This window comes from Leptonychotes weddellii, chromosome 2 (genome assembly GCF_054177405.1).
Source record: "Leptonychotes weddellii isolate Sample4059 chromosome 2, ASM5417740v2, whole genome shotgun sequence".
Lineage (NCBI taxonomy): Eukaryota > Metazoa > Chordata > Mammalia > Carnivora > Phocidae > Leptonychotes > Leptonychotes weddellii.
Window position 1 is genome coordinate 139,626,963 of NC_138370.1, and position 23,278 is coordinate 139,650,240.

The window sequence follows — 23,278 nt, forward strand, 5'->3', positions numbered from 1 at the left end:
CCTGGGTGGCTCAGTTGTTAAGCGGCTGCCTTCGGCTCAGGTCATGATCCTGGAGTCCCGGGATCGAGTCCCGCATCGGGCTCCCTGCTCGGCAGGGAGTCTGCTTCTCCCTCTCCCACTCCCCCTGCTTGTGTTCCTGCTCTCTCTTTCTCTGTCTCTGTCAAATAAATAAATAAAATCTTTAAAAAAAAAACTTTATCATTGAATCATAGATTCTATATGAATCATAGATAAAGAGAATTATACAGGGTGTACTCTTCTGGGTCTGACTCCTTCCAGTCAGCATTTTGTTAATGAAATTCACCCATGTTGTCGCCTGTCATTGTAGTTTGTTTATTCTAATTTCCGGGGAGTATTCCATTGTATGAATTCACAATTTATTTAACCATTCTATTGTTGTTGGATTCACGAATAGTTTCCAGTTTTTAGCTATCAATAATACTGCTATAAACATTCTCATGCCTGTCTTTTGGTGAGCCTATGAATGCACTTCTGTTGGGAATATACCTGGGAGTGGAATTGCTGGGTCATGGGAATGTACATGCTTTAGTAGATACTGCCAGTTTCCCAAGTAATTGTACCAGTTTATGCTCTCACTGGCAATGTATGAATGTTCCATTTGCTTTGTATCTTTGCCAACTCTTGATGTTTGTCTGTCTTTTTAATTTTAATCATTCTCATGGACAGTGTGCTTTCATAAATCTGATCAATGTCACTTCCTACTTAATGACCTTCAATGGCTTCTTGAATTTAAACAAAACCCAGACTCCCAAAGCTGACCCTGCCGCCCCCTCCAATGTCACCCTATATCACTCTCTTCCTCTTCCTACATTGGTCTTATGAAAATCTGTCAAGCTCTTTCCCACCTCTGGACCTGCACACACTTCTTCCTTAGCCTGGGAAAAGTTCCTTCTGTCCTACCCTCTTTCCCACCCTTCCTATCTCAGATATAAAGTCTGTCCTGAGGCGATCACTGACCACTCCGTCCTGTGCGTCCCTTCACAGAACTAATCACCCAGCACTTATCACAGTTTGTAGTTTCATATTTCCCTTTTTCTTTTCTTTTCCTTTCTGTTTTTCTTTCTTTTTCTCTTTCTTTCTTTCTTTCTTTCCTTCTTCTTTCCTTTCTCCCCTTAGACTATGAAGTTCATGAAGAGAGGGAGTCTGTCTGCTTTGAAAACTACTCTAGCCCCTAAGCCTGGAAGACAGTGCTTGTGGGCACTCAACAAATGTTAATTGAAAGTGCAAGTGAATGAATCTAGTCTGTTTCAGATATGAGTAAAATAATGTTCAATATCATCCTTGAATGTGGAGTTTGACATCCACTGAAGGAAGGAGTCTTTCCCTGGGTGCCTGGAAAACACTTGGCCAGAAGTGGACAGGCGGAGGACCTAAGGGATGAACCAGCAGCACTCAGACAAGCAGCCCAGAGCTTGTTTGTGAGCAAGGAGTCTCTGGGGAAAAAAGCAGAGTCAGAGTTAACCCAAAGAGGTTTTCTAAAGGAAGAAATGATTTGGAAGGTCTGGGTATTCTAGGAAATGAATTTTTTAATAATCAAATAGCCTTCCATATCCCAGGAGCAACCCTAATGTCTTCCAAGAGGAATGCCCTTTTCTGAGGGCTTAAATTATTCCTAGGGGGTGCTGTAGGTTATAGGGTTCAGCTGGCTTGGATCTTTTTTTTTTTTTTTAAGATTTTATTTATTTATTTGACAGAGAGAGACAGCGAGAGAGGGAACACAAGCAGGGGGAGTGGGAGAGGGAGAAGCAGGCTTCCCGCGGAGCAGGGACCCCGATGCGGGGCTCGATCCCAGGACCCTGGGATCATGACCTGAGCCGAAGGCAGACGCTTAACGACTGAGCCACCCAGGCACCCCGGGTTCAGCTGGCTTGGATCTTAAAGCCAATAATTTTAGGGTAAGAAAGAATATGCTTCAAATATTCTATGATTTCAATAACAATGGGGACAGAATTTGATAATGTGTAAAGTAGTGTTTCTGGCAAGAATTTTGAGAATGCATTAATTATTATAAGTTGGTAATTCTGTGCATTTCTTAAATACATTCAGGCTCCCTTGTGCCAACCTGATTTTCCTCTGTTGTCTATTCCATCAAGTAGCACCCATCTTACAACCACTACTGTATCTTTCCTACCGGGCTAGAGAGGCTAAGCATTTTCTGTGTGTGAGTAGGATGCAAAAATAGAGTATTCAGATGAGAACAGAGTAGGATTTATTGTCGTTTTCATTTAAAATGCCATATTAACTTCCAGATAATTGGAAGGCATTCATCCTCCATGACATATGCATTTAAAGGGTTTACTTTGGCTCCAATCATCCTACTGATTTAGCCACAAAACTATGTTTCAAATAATGAGCTGTGTGTTCAATGTATCTTCGCACCATATAAATGTGCAGTTCTGTGGGGCACATGGTATTTTTAAATTAAATGTAGTCGTTTTGTGGTGTAAAATATCTAATTTCAGAAAAAAAGCAGTCAGTGGTAGATCATAGTAGTAAACCTTGAGGGTCTCCTAGGTGCTCAAGATAGAGATTTCCAGCATGTATATTTAAGGGGGTAATTGCAGTAAATGTACTAAGGGTTACGGCAGGGGACCGTAGTTGACGTAGGAGCCCAGAGGAGGAATTTACTCCAGAATTGCAGGGCGTTGTGGGGGCTGTCAAAGGATCTAGGAAGCTCTTCTCTCTTGCTTGACATTCTTTTCCCCCAGTCTTTCAAAATTCAACTCAAAGGCCAGTCCTCGGGGAAGCTTCCCAATCTCTTGGCTGGAATGTTCCCAGAGCGGTTTTCTTACCCCTTCCTGAAGATTATACTTGCATTACTGCTATATCACACCCTTAGGGGGGCAATTTAAGGTAGGAGTCAGGAGTGTGGACTGGGGTCAGACAGCCCAGTTTGGGATCTTGTCAGCTGCTTGCTATCTGTGACATCTTAATTGATGTCATCTGTGTGAGGATTATAAGAGTTAGTAGGAGCAAAGCTCCTAGAATAGTGCCTGGCATGTAGTAAGTGCTCAGTTAGAGTTCTATTATTATTCCATGAGCATCTGCTTCTTTCATTTCATTGTAAATTCCTTAGAAGCAGGTACTATGATATTCATCTTCATGTCCGACCCAGAGGCCCCGACCTTTCTCCACTCCATCCAATGTCTAAAATGGTCCCTTGTGCATTTCAAGTGCAAAAAATAACATTTGCTGTAGTTGATCATGGTCTACCAGGTACCATGTGGATCAAATTTGAGTTCCTTTTGGAAATCATGCCAAAAATGCATACAGCGCATCATTTACATCATATGCTTACTTACACACATGCTGTTGCCAAATGACAACATCTGATACTGAGCGCTTACTACATGCCAGCCACTTGACTGAGCATGTTACAAAAGTTATGTTGCTTACATCACACTTAAATCTAGAAGGAACTTTTATAATCTTACAGGAAGCCTGAAAAATTGCCATTACCCCTTTTTCCTGGCACCAAAAATAAAAGTGTCAATAAAATTAAATTTTATATTATCTAAATACAATACACTTAGATTATATACTATTTCAAAGCCATTTCTTTCTGCAAACTTGCTATAATTACAGTGGTATTGTACTTCTCTATGTTATAATTCTAAAATTACCATGTGCATAGAGGGGAGATTCCTTTGTACCTTCATAATAGGAGATTTCTCCACCACTCTCGAGAGTGCACATACACAAATGCACAGTCAGCTACGTTGTTAGAATATATTGTGCAGGTCAAACCATAATTAAAATAATTATTATTTACATAGCACCGTAAATGTATCCACTACTTGAGTCATAATCACAGTGGTTAGAGACAGAAAGCAGCAATTATATAATCTAGTCAACCCCAGTAAATGTATGTCAGCCAAGATCCCAGCAGAGATCTGAGAATTAATTTCAAGCAAAAATAACAGGCACATGGAATCACACTCTGTTCTCCGATTTCCATTCTTTTCACGTTAGTGTGTTTTTCATTTCTCGGTTCATTCACTCATTCATTCATTCATTCATTCATTCAACAAACATAGTTTCTACATTGTTTACCATGAGCCAGGCCCTTTGCTAGGAACGAATATCTAGAGGAATAAGAAAAGGTCCTTGCCTCCAAGGGGCTTTCAGCCAGCTCCTAAAAAAAAAAAAAAAAAAAAAAAAATGAATGGACTCAGTGTTTGCCCCTGAGAGATTTATGATCAAATGGGAGTGATCTGCATATATGCAAATAACCCCAGCATAAGTATCATGTGAAACAATAATTACTGGCAACAATGGAATTCTTACTACGTGCGATACACTGTGCTAGATGCCTCACATACGTTGTTTTATTTAACCTCTCCCCAGCACATTCTTAGGTAGAGATTCTTATTTTTCTATTATATTAGTTTCAGATGTGCATCATAGTGATGTGACATTTTTATACGTTATGAAATGATCCCCCAGTAAGTCTAGTTACTGTCACCATATAAAGTTATTACAATATTGTTGATGATATTCCCTTTGCTGTATGTTACATCCTTGTGACTTATTTATTTTATAAGTGGAATTTATATCTCTTAATCCCCTTCCCCTATTTCACCTTATCCCCCCAAAGCCCCCCACCCCAACCAATAGTTTGTTTCTTGTATGTACGAGCCTGTTTCTGTTTTCTTGTGTTTGTTCATTTGTTTTGTTCTTTAAATTCCACAGGAGGGAAATCATATGGTATTTGTCTTTCTCTGTCTGACTTATTTCATTTAGCATAATACTCTCTAGCTCCATCCGTGTTGCAAATGGTAAGAGTTCATTCTTTTTGATGGCTGTGTAGTATTCCATTGCATATATATCACATCTTCTTTATCCATTCCCCAGTCAATGGACATTTAGGTTGCTTCTGTATCTTGGCTATTGTAAGTAATGTTGCAATGAACATAAGGGTGTATACATCCCTTCAAGTGGGTGTTTTCATTTTCTTCAGGTAAACCCTGAGAAGTAGAATTACTGGTCAGAAATTATCATTATTATTCTATTTAACCAATGATGAAGATGAGGCCTGGAAAGAGGAAATAAGCTAGTCTCAAATAGCTTCAACCCTCCCCAGCCCCCTGCCTCTTACCATTAAATGTCTCCTGAAGGTGTACGCATCCAGGGGTGCATCTGGGCCACTTTGAAGCGACTCACCAAGGGCTCAAAAATGGATGGGGGCCCAAACTCAAACAGCACCCTGCCTGAGTGAGGGGCTCCAGAATCTAGTCCTGGGCCGCCGCTGCACTTCTTTCCCCTCTCTGCAGCCCTATCTAGAATGATCCCAGAGTTTGGCATCAGTGTGAATCAGGAAGTTGCAATCACCGAAATGCATGCTTCCCCCCAAATACTTTTTTCTCCACTCCTCCCATATCTCACTTCGAGTGCATACTTTCAGATAATTACATTGTCTCTGACAAACCGTCTTCTAAGGGCCAAAGTTTCTCTCTCAAAGACTGGAAACACACACACACAACTCAACCTCTGTTCCAAAGTAGTTCATGACAGTGGGCATAATTAAACACTGAAATGCCTCCTGATTATGAGGCTTCATTCTCTTCCTTCTTTGGTACCACCCCTCTGTGCTGAGGAGGCAGTGGGGGAAAGACTGGTCAAGTGTGTCTTGAGCTTGACAGTTCTCGGCAATCTCCAAACTGGTAGAGCTTGCCTATGGCACTTCTGCCAAAGCTGTTCGGCTTCCTTATTCTCTGGGGATGGGAAGAAAGAACAGTGATGGTTGGACAGTGGACAAGCTCTCTGTCCAGTCGCCTTCATACCCACAGATGGGATCAATCGCAGAATCCAATTGGACAATGAGGTGGCAAGGGGCTCGTATCCTTGCTTCGACCATTCTCATACCTCTTACTTGAGCCCAGACTTAGCTCTCAAAACCTTATTTGCTGATTTCTGGTTCCAAAGGTAAGGGTGGCATCATAGTGATTCTTCTTGGGCAACCTGGTAATTGTTTCCACCACCTGCCATTGACTGTAAAGTGCTCTCATGGCCGTCAGCAAATATGAAATAGAATGTGGATGATTTGCTGGCACTTATTTGCTGCCGGTCTTTATTTAACAACTGATTAACTGGTAGGAAAATTATGGAATGATGGTTTAAATTTTCCCCCAGTAGAAGTCAAACTGTTACAACCATTGTTATGAGTAACAAACAGGTACTTGTTCTCACTACTCAGTTGCACAACAGTGGAGTGGTTACGAATATTTCAAGCCCATTTGAGGGAAATCTATTGAGGGAGAAAACAGGGCATTAACTTGATGTCCTTCAATAGTCCTTGACCCAGATGAGTTAACCCTCCTGTAGAAAATCTTATATAGTCTAAAACAGCAAGCAGAAGTGTTTTTATGCTGTCCTGTTTCAAACAATAAGCCTCTGATGCAGAATATAATGAAGATGAATCACAAAATATTTCATCACTATCCTTTCCCACCACCTTCTCTCTTTCAAGTTATGTGACATCCTGATCTTTCACTCACCAAAGGCTCGGTTGATACAAAAACCCTGAGAAGTAGACAGAGCAGATAGAATTAGCTTCATGTAATGGATGGGGAAACTGAGGCTCGGGGAATATAAATGATCTATCCCAGTCACACAGTCTGTGACAAGTATCCCAGTAAAACACTGATCTCCAATTCCCCAAGACAGACTCCTTGCTACCTTTCTGACCCTTGACCTCTGAACTCTGGGATCCAAAAGTGAGCTCCTCTCTACCTGTATGTTAATGGTTTACTCAAGCACTTTGCCCTCTAATGGGCCATCAAAGATATGGTGAATATCAAACACCATGACTTTCATAGTGAATCAAAGGTAAATGAAGTGCAAATTTGCCACCAAAAGTCCTAAAACACACACACACACAATATTTTTGAATTCCATTTTATTGAAATTTGGACTTAAATTTGTTTTCTCACTGAGCATTCTCCCAACACTTAAACAGCCCAAAAGTATTAATTAACCACCTACCATGCAGGTAGAGAGTGAAGTATAAGAACTTATCCCTGACCTAAAGGAGTCTGAGTCTAATTGGGGGTAGACAAACACAGAGGAAGTAATTAGTTAGTAATGTCAATAGCTCTTGAGTGTTGACTGTGATCGTATGTAATGGGAAAACTAAGCTCAGGACACAGAGAAATGACCCAGCAGTCCCACACGGGCCAATTTGGGCTGGCCCATAAAAAAGTGTTCCAGTGGAAAGAGGTCAGCCCTCTATTGTTTGCAGAATTTGTGCATGCTATCCTAATGGATTGAAATATCCTGAAAGAAGACTATTTGTTGATATGTCTCCTTATGCCCACATTTCCTACGTTAGCAGAGTTGTCAAAAGAGTGTGGCCTCTGGAGCTAGACTTTCTGTGTTCAAATCCTGACTCTACCACTTATGAGTCCTATAACCTTGGACAAATGACTTAAACTTTCTATGGCCCAGTTTCCTCATCTGTAAAACAAGTACCTGTTTCACAGGGTTCTAACGAGAAATAAATGAATTACTACATGTCAAGGGTCTAGAAAAATGCCTGACACACACTGAATGTTTCATACATATTAACTGATTACAGTGATTTGCATTTTGTCAAGGTTTATCTGATCCAAGAGGGCACAAAAGACATAAGAGCAGAGTTTTATTGGCTAAACTTTTGTGAGCATATTCATTCAGTAGTCTTTACTGAGCACCTACTATGTGCCATGGGGATCCAGTGGTGGACAAGATGGCCAAGGGCACAGAAACAAGATGAAGCAAAAGACAGAGTTTTCCTTTATGATGAAAACGGATCATTTGAGTCCTGTTGCTGTTGTTGTTTTTTAAACAGACAACTTTTTAGGACAGTTTTAGGTTTACAGAGAAATTGAGAGATAATACAGAGTTCCCATACACCCCGCCCACACATACACACAGTTTCCTATCGCTAACATCTAACATTAGTGTGCTACATTTATTACAGTTAATGAACCAATATTGATATATAATTATTAATAGAGACCATAGTTGATATTAGCATTCACTCTTTGTGTGGTACAGTTCTGTGTGCTTTGATAAAAGCACACTGTCATGTATCTGCCATTACAGAATCATACAGAATAGTTGCACCACCCTAAAAATCCTGTTCTTCACCTATTTGTCCTTCCCCCACCACATACAACCCCTGGCCACCACTGATGTTTTTACTGTGTCTCTAGCTTTGCTTTTTCCAGAATATCATACAGTTGAAATCGTAAAATATGTAGCCTTTATAGACTGGCTACTTTCACTTAGAAATAAACATTTAATATTCCTCCGTGGCTTTTTATGAGTTGATAGCTCATTTCCATTGTGCGATGCACTACAGTTTATTTACCCATTTGCCTATCAAAAGACATCGTGGTTGTTTCCAATGTGGGGCAATTACGAATAAAGCTGCTGTAAACATTCGCCTGCAGATTTTTGTGTGGACGTAGTTTTCATTTGGATAAATCCCTAGGAGCATGATTGCCGGATCGTATGGTAAGACTGTTTAGCTTTGTAAGAAGCTGCCAAATGGCCTTCCAAAATGTCTCTACCATTTCGCATTCCCACCAGCAATGAATGGGCGTTCCTGTCATTCTACAACCTGGGTAGCATTTGCAGTTGTCAGTGTGAACAGATTTTCATCATTCTCCGAAGAAGACAGTAGTGTCTCATTGTTGTTTTAATTTGCAATTCCCTAATGGCATCTAGGTTGAGCATCTTTTTGTATGCTTATTCCGTCTGCTTGTCTTCTTTGGTGGATATCTGTTCAGATCTTTTGCCCATTTGTTAATTGGATTGTTTGTTTTTTTACTGCTAAGTTTTTAAGATTTTTTTGTATCTTTTGGATACAAGTCCTCTATCGAATACATGTTTTGCAAAGCATTTCTCCCAGTCTGTGGCTTGTCTTTTCATTCTTTGGAGAGTCATATTATTTTGAATGCAAGTTAATACCCCTTCATCCCCGGGGGTCGGACTCCACTGTGCCATTGTGCTTGTACTAGGGCTCCCTTCTTCAATTAAATAAACTACGTTGTCTACAAACACAGAAGGATCTCACTGGACACTTTCTGTCGGTAATCAGATAGTAGAAAAAATAGGATCAAACAGCATCAGAAAAATTACATTTAAATGGAGTTTCATTAGGAAAAATCCTGTCCTGAATAAATGTTTGGAAATAAAGGCTCTGCTTTCTCCCCTGTACCTTCACACCCATCAGATTTCCTTGCTTTAGAATAAGCCTCTATATTTAATAAGCTCCATTGGGAGCATGTCCGCAAAAGGGTATTAAATCCCTGATGGGTTGTAAATCTTATTTCTTGGCCACACTAACAGAAACCCAGCCCAACACCCCCCCTCACCCTATCCCGAAAGAACTTTACAATGTCAGTTAGTCATCCACATCAATGACTTCATCCATTACCTACGCACAGCCCGTCTGCCTGGCTGAAACATTGCAATCATTCTGCATCAGAAATAACTCCACTTGACATCTTGGGGAGGGGAGGAATAGGAAAAATTATAGGGAGGACCCAGGCATGGACATGAACCAGCTGAAAGTTTTCCAGGAACATTTGAAACGTTCTTTTTACACTTGTGACAAGTGACATGGGTTTTCTTAATGAGCACATACAGCCAAAAATCCCAGTTCACACATTGGAAGGAAAACAGTCTCCTAGAACAAGCAGCGCTGCTCAGAGGAACCAGGTGAGAAACGATTCCAGACCCAAAATGCTGAGTTGGCTTCTGAACACCCTGTTCTCAGACCACCTGGGAGTGGTGTCCAGGCCTCACCTGGCCTCCAGAAAATTCTCAGGGCCACCTCTCAAGATGGCTTCTCAGCTACTGAGAGCAACACCATAAACCTGAAGGAAAATGCAATCTGAAGGCTTCTAGCAGAGGAAACATAAAGAATAATATTTTCCACATGGCTGCACTAAAGAGTTCATTAAAAAAAAAAAAAAAAACTTGAAACTATTATGGAAAATTCCAAGTTAAACATACTTTTTTTTTTTTTTTTTAAGCTGGTAAATATTTTGCTGGAAAAATCACACTAAGAAATGGTCTTTGAGGCTCCTGGGGAGAGGGCATTAAGCTGGCACATCTTCAAATTAAACTGGTTGCACCTCTGAAGGAAACCCTGAAGACTCCCATTCTCTCTGTGATGAAGACACTCGCTGCCCACAGAGCGCCCGGGCCACGGACATGTCCAGCTCCCTGGAAATCTGGATTGAGCCCTGTCCGTGTGGACTGGTAGGGAAAACCAGGTAGTACTTGATTTTTGCTCTGTTCTCTTTCTCACATCTGTTCCTTATCTTTCATCTCCCACAGTGGTTGTTTACAGGATCCCAGACACGACAGGGACCATGGCCGCGCCACACGGATGACAGAAGACAAGCCTCCCAGGGAGATGGCTTGTCTGCAAACCTTGGAGCCAAAGGTGGGGTTTTCAGAGGGGCTGCCTGCACTCGCTGAATGACTCCGGCTCTGGAGCCAGAAACCCGATGGACCCAGGACAGCGCCAAGACAGGGCCAGGACGCAGATGCAGCTGTTATAATGGGACCCTCCACAAGCCGGGACCGCCTCCTCCCGGCAGACGGTCTCCCGCTTTGTAAGAGGCTTTCCCCTGGCTCTGGGCGCCGCCAGTTTGCCGTCTCCTTCTCCTGATCTTTTGGCTCCTTCCCTCCTCTCCTCTTTAGACTCCCGGAGGCCAGGGTCAGAGCACCCTACCGTTCTAGTCCCCAAACACCATTATATTGGCAAGGTGTTTTGACAGTAGAATGAATGCCTGCAAAAGATCATCGTGGAGACACGTGCAAATTCGAGGGCACACCTTTGACTTTTCAAGGCAGAAGCCAGGCCCTTGGTTTTGTTATGTATCTGTATTTTTTAAATATATTTATTAAGATTTTATTTATTTATTTGAGAGAGAGTGAGGGGGAGAGAGAGAGAGAAAAGGAATGGGGGGAGGGGCAGAGGGAGAAGGAGACTCCCCGCTGAGCAGGGAGGCCAGTGCAAGGCTGGATCCAGGGACTCTGGGATCAGGGATCATGACCTGAGCCGAAGGTAGACACTTAACTGACTGAGCCACCCAGGTGCCCCTTATATTTTTTCATCTTTTTTTTAAAATGTCGTATGTGAAGCATGAAAAAGTGAGACAGGAAAACTGAAGGAACCCCATGAAAAATTACTTTTTTCGCTCCTTTTCCTGCTTCTCTCCTTGCTAAGACCTGCACCCCTGCCCTACACAGGGCTTATAGAACAGATCATGTATGTCCTCCGTATAAAGGTCAAGGATTTAATATTGTCTTTGGAGTCTTCCAGCACAATAGATAGCATCTAAGGAGTGACTGGGTGCGGTCATGATGAATGTTTGCCAAGACCACTGACTCATCAAGACCCTTGGCTCAGGGCCGAAGTGACTTACAGAGGACAGCTAAACACTTGTCTTTGTTCCTGGATTACTGAGAAGACACGTGCACCAGTCCACCCTCCTCCATAAAAAATGCAGGCCCCCAACCAAAGATGAGACTCACTCTCCTTTCCTTTCCAAGTCTCCTGGACACTCTGTCTGTATCTATTCTCTCTGTGTCTTCAATAAACTCTGCTCTCACTTCCTCTCAGCTCGTGTTTCATTTCTATCCTGTGTGAAGCCAAGGACACTCTTGGCTGGTCCTGTGGGATCCCACTCTGGGTCCTTGGACCCAGCCAGGCTGCATCAAAAATGTGGACTGCAGGGGCACCTGGGTGGCTCCGTGGGTTAAGCGTCTGACTATTGATTTCAGCTCAAGTCATGATCTCAAGGCAGTGAGATTGAGCCCCCTGTCAGGCTCCATGCTCAGTTACGTGTCTGCTTGAGATTGTCTCTCTCCTTCTCCCTCTGCCCCTTCCCTCCATGCTCGCTCTCTCTCTCTCTCAAAATAAAATAAAAATCTTTAAAAAATAGTGTGGTCAGCAGTACTACTCAGACTGCAGGCCAGGAATGGCTGCCGCTTCACACAACTCTCTGGTCAACAGAGGAAAGAGTGCAGAAATTGAGAGAACGCGTTTAAAAACTTTCAGAGCAATTTCACAGAGTCACCTATGTCTGTTGAATCTAATAAAAATTAGGTGTCTTGGGCGCCTGGGTGGCTCAGTTGTTAGGCATCTGCCTTCGGCTCAGGTCATGATCCCAGGGTCCTGCTCGGCAGGAAGCCTGCTTCTCCCTCTACCCCTCCCCCTGCTTGTGTTCCCTCTCTCGCTATGTCTCTCTCTGTCAAATAAATAAATAAAATCTTAAAAAAAAAAAATTAGGTGTCTTATTTCTCATATGTGTTTGGTTTTTTAATTTCATTTTCCTAGATATTCATTTTATTTTATTTACAAAGATGTTAGCCTGTGATGCATTGGAAATTTAAAAAGGAAAACTTTATCACATACAGTTTGAAAAGCAAAGGATACTGTAGAAAACATTCATATACCCATTAATTACCCAGGCTTTGTCAAATCTAAACATTTCACCATATTTGTCTTGACATTTTTTGGTAGGTAGAGCATAGTAGGCCTCCATGATTGGGAATAGAGGAAGCCACAGTGGCCCAGTATGGAGAAGCAAAGCTTGAGCACAATAGATACATGGGACCTCCATGTGAAAGAAAGGGTATGGAGTGTCAGAGCCCAGAAGGGTTGAGGAGGGTGTCTACACAGAGGGGCAGCTTCTGGCTTGGGGAGACAGCCCAAACAGGAGAGGAAAGTTGCCCCATGGGGGGAAGTGTAATGGAAGAGATAGAAGGTGAGCTATCTTTCAGGGAATTGATCAAATAAATGTAATAAGGAATAGGAGCCAGATTTCTACGGAAAGGGAAAAAACTAGAATAAAATCTGTTGGACTGGAATTAGATGTGTTGGTGAAAACATAAAGCTTTCCATATTTAGAGATCAACAAAAACAATAGATGTAAATATATATATATATTTCCTAGCTCTGTCCACTGGGAGCAGTGACACTCCATTCACAATGAGCACACCTGGTACACAGAGCTTGACTTCTAAATACTGTTCTCCACCAAGAGGAATGGGAGCTTCTTGGAGAACTGGCCAATTCTAGAGCTAGGACTAAGAAAGTACAAGATGAGCCTGGAACATACATCTTGTGCCAGAAACCAAGAAAGTGTTCAAACAGTGATGAGGACCCGTCAAAGGACACCGAAGTGAAATGGAATGGGCTCCCAATGGTCAAAAAGGACATACATGATTTCAACATAACATTAAATAATAATAGTAATAAATTATAATCTGTTTACTAAAATAGGAATCATGAGCTCATACAGCTATAAGCCAGTGAATAAATAAAGAGTTTGAAGAGGAATGGGATGCTTACATAGCTATCACCTCTAAAGGAGAAGAGAGTACCTTTACAGTAGAGAAGCCCAGGAGACACCACTGTGATCACATGATCAAAATGAACATTATTATTGAGACAAATTGAAATTGTTGCCATCTGACAAACCATGAGAACAACACAGTATCGCTTTTGTTACAGTCCTGCTGAAGATGTACAACATGAATCTAATCACAAGGAAATATCAGAAAAAAACAAATTGAAAGGCATTCTACAAAATAACTGACTTGTAATCTTCAAAAGCAACAGGGCCATAAAAGTCAATGGAAGACTGAGGAACCATTCCATAATAGAGTAGGTTAAAGACACATGACCACTGGGGTGCCTGGGCAGCTCAGTCAGTCAAGCATCTTACTCTTGATTTCTGCTCAGGTCATGATCTTGGGGTCCTTGGATCAAGTCCTACGTTGGGCTCTGTGCTCAGCATGGAGTCTGCTCGGCATTCTCTCTCCCTCTTTCTCTGCCCCTCCCCCCAATTGTGCTCTCTATCTTCCTCTTTAAAATAAATACATAAAATCTTAAAAAAAAAAAAAAGACAAATGACCACTAAATGCAGTGTTTGATTCTGAATCAAATCATTTTGATGTAAGTGGCAAAACTTGAATGGGGTCTGAAGATGAGCTAGTAGCAATATCAATTCTAATTTCATCATTTTGATGATTATATTTTGGTTATATAGGAAAATGTTCTTGTTTTAGAATATACACCCTGAAATGTCTGAGTCTGCTGGGCATTACATCATCAACCACTTACTCTGATATGATTCAAATAAAAAACGTTTGTATTGTAATTTCCCTTTTTTTTTTTTTTTTTGACAAAAGGGTGGTTTCATTAAAGCATGGGGACAGGACCCATGGGCAGGAAGAGCTGTTGTATTGTAATTTCATTTTCAATTTTTTTCTGTAACATTCTGATGATGTTGAAATAATAATAATTGCAGATCCCTCAGGGCGTCTGGGTGACTCAGTCAGTTAAGAATCTGTCTTCAGCTCAGGTCAGGATCCCAGGGTCCTGGGATTGAGCCCCATGTCAGGGCTTCCTGCTCAGCGGGGAGTCTGCTTCTCCCTCTGCCCCTCTCCTCCTTCATGTTCTTCCTCTCTCTCAAATAAATGGATAAAAATCTTAAAAAAAATAATTGCAGATCCTACTCCTTTCCCATTTCCTATGTCTCCTCTCTCCCTGAAATTTGGTATTTTCATTCACAAGTATGTTTTTATCCTTTTTTAAATCTGGTTTATATTCACAAACAAGATATAGTATTGTTTTGCAAGTCTTAAAACTTGACAACCCAGTATCATCTGAAACCACAGTAGCGTGGTATTTGCTTTTGTTTTCAGTTTTGGTTCTTTTTACTCAAAATTATATTTTTGAAATCTGTCTATTTAGATACAGGCAACTCAACGTCATTTATTTTAACTGCTGGAAGTTTTCATAGCATGAACAAATTATAATGTATTTATTTATCTAATCTCCTATTGGTGGGCAGTTCAATTGTTTTCATTTCTTCACAATCACAAACAACGCTGCAATAAACATTGCTTGTTCCCTTGAACTCACATGCAAAAATTTCACTGAGGTTTGTACAAAGAAGTAGAATTACTGGGTAGAAGGGTAAGAATAACGTTAGCCAAATTGCTCTCTAAAATAGTCATACTTATTGGCACTCTCCCCAGCCTTTTATAAGCAGTCTCGCTGGTCAACAATACATGATATTGTCATACATGTAATTTCTGTTAATCTATGCATTAAATGATATCTTATAATTTGCATTTCCCGCATTATGAATGATGCTGATCATGTTTATTGACCATTCAGTTTTCCTTTTCTATATTTGCTGTTCATTTTTCTCTTGGGTTGTCTGTTTTTTTCTTTTAGATTAGGAAGAGTTTTTATATATCCCAGATACTGATCTTTTTTTGTTGTGTGCACTGTAAATATCTTCTCCCAGCCTGTGGTCTGTCTTGCCATTTTGTTGGTGACAACTTTTGTCCTTTAGAAGTTTTCATTTTCATATAATTAAATGTAATTTAGAGTTTTGTAATAACATAATTAAATGCAATTTCATTGCATTTTGTAATCCTTTTTGTCTTTATGGTTCCACTAAACTATAAATTCTCTGGGATCAGGAATTGTGTTTGTCTTATCCTCTTCTTATTCCCAGTGCCTAGATCAGTGCTTGGCATCCAGTAGACTTTCAATAAATATTTGTTAGGTAAATGGAAAAATAAATTAATGGATGAATGATTTGTGCATTTTGTGTCTTAATAAATCCTTCCCAATCCTGGACTTATAAAGATATTTTCTTATATTTTTTCCTAAAGGTTTTAGAGTTTTGTTTTTGTCTTCAATCTACCTGGAACTGACATTTGAATATGGTGTAATATAAGAATAGACTTCTGCTTTCCCACCCATTTGGATAACCCAGCATTATTTATTGAAAATTTCCTGACCCTAGGTTGCCATTATATGTATTTTTACACGTCAGGCATATCAGAATAGTCACTTATCACATGATGATTGTTTTTCAATTCATGGTATTTGGAAAGTTTGCAGGTAGCCAAATTGTGATAGATATTAGGGCTAATCACACAAATCCCTGGTCTTCTAAGCACAAGGTAAGATTTCACTTTCCTGTCATCCTTAAAGTTAGGTGTGGCCATGTGACTTTGTTTGGCCAATGAAACGCAAACAAAGATAACATGCTACCCTTCCAAACAGATAAATTTAAGAGACACAGCCCCGTTCCTGTCCTGAGACCTTGAATCATGTGTTAAGATGGAGACTTCAGGGTGCCTGGGCGACTCACTTAGTTAAGCATCTGACTCTTGATTTCAGCTCAGGTCATGATCTCAGGGTCGTGAGACTGAGCCTCGGGTCAGGCTCCCCACTGGGTGTGGAGGCTGCTTAAGATTCTCTCTCTCCCCCTCCCTCTGCTCATCCCCTAGACTCGTGCATACGCTCTCTCTCTCTCAAAAAAATAAAATAAAATAAGATGGAGACTTCATTGCCTGACTCAGGGGATGACTAACTCATAATGGACATTTTGCTTACGTGCTTGATTATATTGTCATGTTATAATACATTATGTGATGCTTCCTTATGTTAAGCCACTGGGACTGCTTGTTGCCCCAGCATGATATAGCCTGCCTTAACTGATACTCCTTTAAAACCAACTCAACTTTGCCAAAACAATTGGCAACAATTTTACTACCAAAAAATCTATAAAAGCACAGACTCTAGAAACCCAAAGCAAATGGTTCAATACAAATTTAGTGAAGTTCTCCCTATTTTCCACTTAGCTTGTGATCTTAAGTAAGCAAGAAAAATTCCAGATCTGCCTTGTCCAATTCAGTACCCACTAGTCGCATGACTATTGAGCATTTGAGACATGGCTAATGTGCATTGAGATGTACTGCAAATACATGAGATTTAGAAGACTCAGTTTGAAAAACGGAATGTAAAATAACTAAATACTTTTTATGTTCATTACACACAAAATAATATTTTGGATAATTTCCAATAGCACCCACAAAAAGAGAGAAAAACCTAGGTATAAGTGTAACAAAATGTGTGCAAGATCCTTACACAGAAAACTAAAAAATACTGATGAAATAAATCAAGAAAACCTACATAAATTAAGAAGTATACCTTGTAAATGGAGTGGAGATTCAATATTGTAAATATGTCATCTACTGGGGGAAAATGTCATCTAAGAAGAAAACCTTAAGAAGAAAATAATACAAAGTCAAAAGGACAGTTAAATGATATAAAATCAGTATGTAAAAATTGACTGTATTTCTATATACTAGCAATAAACAAATGGAAACCTAAAAAATAACATTTTGTCCATATTGGGTTAAATAAAATACATTATTAAAATTAACCTTGGGGGGTGTCTAGGTGGCTCAGTCGTTGAGTGTCTGCCTTCAGCTCAGATCATGATCCCAGGGTCCTGGGATCGAGCCCTGAGTTGGGCTCCCCGCTCAGCAGGAAGCCTGCTTCTCCCTCTCCCTCACTTGTGTTCCCTCTCTCGCTGTCTCTCCCTCTGTGTCAAATAAATAAATAAAATCTTTTTAAAAAAAATAAATAAAATTAACCTTGGGGCGCCTGGATGGCTCAGTCTGTTATGTGTCTGCCTTAGGCTCAGGTCATGATCCTGGAGTCCCGGGGTTCCAGCCCTGCATCAGGCTACCTGCTCAGCAGGGAGTCTGCTTCTCCCTCTGCTCCTCACCCCGCTCCTGCTCTCTCTCTCAAATGAATAAATAAAACCTTAAATAAATAAATAAATAAATAAATAAATAAATAAATAAATAAATAAATATCAACCTTGCACAATTCTCACATTTTCAGTGTAGCTACCAGAAAATTTAAAATTACATATGTAATTGTATTGTGGTTTGAATTATATTTCGGTTTTTTCTTTCTCTATTTTATTTTATTTTTTGATAAATGCCCAAGGATTTATTACCTCAAAGGGGTGAGACCAATAATGGAGTCAGAGAGAAAATCCTGATGGCTCCAGCTGTTCTGAGAGCTGGTCATATTTCTGCTGAGTTTCACAAAACACCCATGTATATTAATTGTAAAAATTGCCCTGTTGGTCTAAGCAAATTGAAGTTGGATTCCTGCGGCCACCTGCAACCAAAACAGCCCTAACAGAGACCCGGAAGGATTCTAAAACATTCTCTCAGGATGATTGGGCTGCTTTTGGTGGCAACTGACTGAATGAAAACTTAATGAGGTTTCGCGCTATGAGGACACTCCTTAGCTCACTTAACAGGAAGCCTGTTACGATTGTTGATTATACAAGGTGCAATGACATCACCAGGGACCCGGGTGCTGTCTGTTTTCTCTCTGCGAACCTCGAGGGTCTCCTTTCGTCCTAGGCGGGCCCCCTTGCGCAAGATGGCCGCCACGGCCACAGTCCTTACACATGCGCATCTGCCGTGGGCAGGAAGGGGGCTTTCTCCGCACCTATCATTTTGCTTTTGCACAAGTCACTTCGGCCACTGTCCTCTCAGGTTCCATGGGCTAGAATCGGGTCACGTGACCACGTATAGCTGTAAGAGAGGCTAGAAAAGTGATCAGCAGGCACTTTGAATTGTATTTCTATTGGGCAATGTTGATTTAGACTGGGAGTCAGGGACCTGTGGCTTGCGGACCAGATTTGACCTTCTCCTTGTTTTTATAAGTAAAGTTTTATTAGAACTCAGCCATGCCCACTTCCTTTTGTCTTTGACTGTTTCGTGCTGCAATGGCAGAGCTGAGCAGTTGCAACAGAGACTGTGCAAACTGAAAGCTGAGATATTTACTACTTGGCAAAAATTTGCTGACCTCTAATCTAAACTATTAAGACATGGGAATGTATTCTTAGAGTAATGCTCTAATCTAAACATTCCTCTTAAGATATCTCTACGAAATATTCCCTCCCCAATTTAACTGACTAAACATGTATTGAGAGTCGTATGGGGTGGTGGCACGATGCTTGCTGATTTCACTCTGCAATATTCTTCCCAAAATCCTGGCCTCTCATTTTCTTAATCTCTTCATTTCTAATGATTGTGTCTCTACGCTACCTCAGTCACTCACTCCCAAGGTGGTCTGTAGATTTTTTCATCCCATAATCTTGTATTATTCACCCCTTCCATAGTCTCAGTCAACCATCCCACCTCCAGCCATCATTTCTGTATTTCCAGCTGTCAAAAATAAAGTCACTTAGGCCAAATTACCATACTGAGGCTTAATACCTAACCTAACTGTAGTTTCAACCTCCCCCAGAAATGTAGTCTTAAGAGGTCAGTCAGGAATTTTCTGATCAGTGCCAATTAGGTAATCTGTCACATGGGCACTTTCCATCCCCACCCCTCCACAAAGGGAGATGAGGTAATCTGCATGATAAGACCCCCTGCTCATACCCTAGAGAAAGGGATTTTGTCTGAAATAATCCCTTCTCTTCTTTTGCTAATAACTTCCTTGCACTACCCTCCTTCCTGTAAAAGCCCTCCATTTTGTACTACACCTTGGAGCATCTCTCTACTTGCTAGGCGGGCTGCTGCCTGATTCATGAATCACTTAATTAAGCCAATTAGATCTTCCATTTCACTCAGTTGAGTTTTGTTTTTTAACACAGCTCGTCCCTTCCCTTATTCATACCCCCCTTCTTCAGGTTGCTCAGGCCAAAAACCTTAGAATTATCCTTGACTGCATTTAGTATGGCAAAGGAGAGGAAGTGTGTAAAAGAAAGACAAAATCCTACAGCCCAGAGGTGGGGTAACACGAATGCACAGAAAAGTGACTATAGGAATCGGTGGTGTGGGGTCATCAGTGACTTTGAGAAGAGCAATGTTTTTGGAAAATGCTGTCAAATCCTGATTGGGAGCACATGGAAGAAACAGTGCCATTATTTCTCCTGGAATTTGCTGGAATCTGAATAGTCAAAAAGCATTTATTAAGCAAATGTGTGAGCTAATCAGTTCATGGAGCCATTTTGGAAAGGTTTGAGGCTTGAGCCTTGAAAACCAGACTAATGAGTCTGAAGGTCTTTTAGAGTTTTGCATTTGGAAAATTATCCAGGCAGAAGCAGGCACCAGATCTTCATGGGTGGAAGAGTCGGCTAGGAGGCTGTTGAAATAGCCTCTTATAAGCTAACGAGGTACTAAGATGGGGGAAGGGGGCCAGCAGTGACACCGGGAATCAAAAGGAGAGGAGGGACACTTGAGAAATGCACCTCAGATGGGATTAATCAGATCTGGAACTGCCTAGATGTGGACGAGGAGAGAGAAGAGTGAGTCAAAGCCAGCCAGGGCATTTGAACCTGGATCCCTGGGAATCCTAGAAACTGGAAGAGACACTTTATCTTAGAGTTGGTGTGAAGAGAAGATGGGGGCTTTGGTTGTAAATATTTTGAGTTGATAGAGCTGGGAGACAGATTGGAATATGGTCATGGAACTTGAAAGGGTACTTGGGGCCGCAGTTCAGTGAACAGTACAGGAAGGGATGTGGAAGCTAAAAGATAATGAAGTCATGACAATAACTTCCTTTTATTGGGGGCTTACTCTCTGCCCAGAACTACCTTAAGTACTCTAAATATTCCTTTCCCGATTCTTAGGATACACTGTAAGTAGGTATGATTAACTCTATCTTACAGACCAGGAAGCTGAGATACAGAGGGATTGAACAACTTGTCATGTTCAGGGAGTTCCCAAATAAAGGACTAGAACTTGAACCCAGACCTGCCTAACCTCATGTGGTCTGAGGCCAGGATTTGGTAGTAGCGGGAGGAGTCAGTGAAGGAAAAAGAGAAGGAGCTGTTAGGAGAAAAAAATCATAAAGCTGTGGGCTCTAGAGGGTAATGAAAGAAAAAATTTAAAAAGGAATTTCAAGGAGATCATCACCAGTCAAATGCTGCAGAACTGAAAACAGACCATTAGGTTTACCTGCTTGTGTAGGTCTCAGTGGATACAGAAGGAGAAAGGCAGATTCCTAAGGTGAAATATGAACATAGCCCAGAGTGAGGGATGAATGGTGCCGTGGTCCCCATCTGTCCTGGTTTGTCTAGAATGCTCCGAGCTTTAGCACTGGAAGTCCTGTCCTCCAGAAGCCCCCGCTGATCATCTTAGCATTAGCGGGTGGTATAGAGACCATTTCCCCCCAACTTTTTATTGTAATAAAATACACATAAAACTTATCATCTTAATCACTGTATTTATTGAAGTATAGTTGATTTTTCATCATCTTCACCATTTTTAAGTGTACAGTTCAGTGGTATTAGTAAGGCCATAATGTCAACCAGCGCCACCATCCATCTTTAGAACCCTTTTCATCTTGTAGGACTGAAACTCTGCACCCATTAAACCAGAACTCCCCATTCCTTCCTCTCTAGTGTAGACCACTTTTAAGAGATTGGGCAACAAGTAGCAGATAAGGCAGGTGCTTAAAGGCGTAGCAAGGTCAAGGAAAAGGTTTTGACTTTTTTTCAAGATCTAGAAAATGTAAACCCATTAGTAAGTGAGGAGAGAGATGGAAAAATGCAGTCAAGAGTAGAAATAATTGTTGGACTGGAGGCCCAAAGCAAGTGAGACTATATCCTCCCCAAAAGCAGAGAGCCATGTCCCATGCTTGTCACAGCCCCCACAGTGCTGGGTGGTGCTCCCTAATCCCAGGGCTCTAGCAGGCAGTGAGTTTCTGGATCCCAGCCTCTGTACACGCCTTCAGTTCTGCAGTAGAAAGAGTGCTGGATTAAAGTCAGACATTTCAGGCCTTCAATCCCAGTTCTGCTCTGCTTTCGTGACCTCCCTGGGTCTCAGTCTCCTCATCTGTGAAGTGCAATCATCTTGCCTTATTCGGGCTGGTGGTTATAAAGGTAGAGCACTGGCAGCTCGTAAGTTCCCAAGCTCTCACTGCTTTCATTATTTCTCCTATCTGGTGCTTAGTAATTTCCTCACTGGGCCTCTGGAGCCTCTGAATGCCTCTTCATTCCATCCACCTCTGTCGTGAGGCACCATCGGGGTGTTCATGGGCCTCGGGCAAGGTGTAGAGGTGGGGTGAGGTAATGTCAACTCACTGAATGGCCTGCTATTCATTTTTTTAAAACAAGATTTTTTAGAGAGATAAAGAGCTCAGAGGGAGAGGGAGAGAGAATCCTCAAGCTGACTCCCTGCTGAGCCTGATACGGGTCTCCTTCCCACGATCCCGAGATCATGACCTGAGCTGAAATCAAGAGTCGATGCTCCACTGACTGAGCCACCCAGGTGCCCCTGGTCTGCTACTCATTTAATGCTGGGCTTAGGGACTGGCCTGTGTGCTTCTCTTTCCACTGCTAGTAGTAGGAGCCTAATGATGAGTCTTTGGGTACAAGCAGGAAAAAAGTGAGATTCATGTATGTTTCAGTAACGCCCCAGCCTGATTCCGACCAGCACAGGAGGCTCTGTAGGGAGGGCAGCAAGCAGACAGAAAACCAGATGAAAGTAGGGAGCACAGCACCTGGCACGTGATAGGTATCAAAACTGCCGCTGTGAGTTGGACTGCAGGGTTCCCAATTCTATGCGTAAGCTGAATTAATTTTTTTGGAAAATATTCTTATCTCCCAGTGTCTGCCTAGTCCATCGTCCCCAGGGCAGATCTCCCCAGGGCTGTGTGCAGCTTTTCCCATCAGACTGCCTTCCAGGATATCCTCCCTCCTGACTGATAGGGAGATGGGCAGGGCTTATCTACATAAATAGAATTTAAACTATTTTAAACAGAAGTATTTGAAAATCAAACCCATACTGATAGCCATTGTTTGTTCGGAGATAAGAGAAGTCCTCTCATTTCCTGGAAAAAAGAAGTGTGTTGGTTTTTTGTTTGTTTGTTTTTTTAAAGAAGTATTTTTGTTTGTTAAAACTCTTTGTGAGGAAAAATACTTCCTCAGGGAAGTTAGAAAAATTACATATGGTATCAAATTAAACTTTTTATTATTGCATAATCTGAGGTTGGCATCATCATCGCCATGCCTTACCAGAACAGTGACATTCAAGTTCATAATCTGATGAGGGGCAGTACACCCCTGTGGCCGAATCTCCTGGCTTCGGAGCCAGAAAACCTGGCTGGTAGTTCTAGCTCCCCCTAGCTGGGTGACTGTGGACAAATTACTTAGCCTCTCTGAGCAATTGCCTCCACTGCAAAAAAAGGAAATACCTGGGGCACCTGGGTGGCTCAGTCGTTAAGCGTCTGCCTTCGGCTCAGGTCATGATCCCAGGGTCCTGGGATCGAGTCCCACATCCGGCTCCCTGCTCAGCGGGAAGCCTGCTCCCGCTGCTCCCTCTCCCACTCCCCCTGCTTGTGTTCCTGCTCTCGCTCTCTCTCTCTCTCTCTGTCAAATAAATAAATAAAATCTAA

At 41.6% G+C, this 23,278-nt stretch overlaps 1 protein-coding gene across 2 annotated transcripts in view; it reads right to left on the reverse strand.

The window, feature by feature from the left end:
- PDGFRA (platelet derived growth factor receptor alpha) overlaps positions 1-23,278 on the reverse strand; it is a 115,325-nt gene that overhangs the window by 58,355 nt on the left and 33,692 nt on the right. For both annotated transcript variants that reach the window (XR_004072391.2, XM_031018376.2), the window contains exon 2: positions 4,075-4,156. Coding sequence is in view for 1 of the 2 variants with exons in the window: in XM_031018376.2 (XP_030874236.1) it covers positions 4,075-4,077 (3 nt within the window). In the remaining variant the exon portion in view is untranslated. The remainder of the gene's footprint in view (positions 1-4,074; positions 4,157-23,278) is intronic.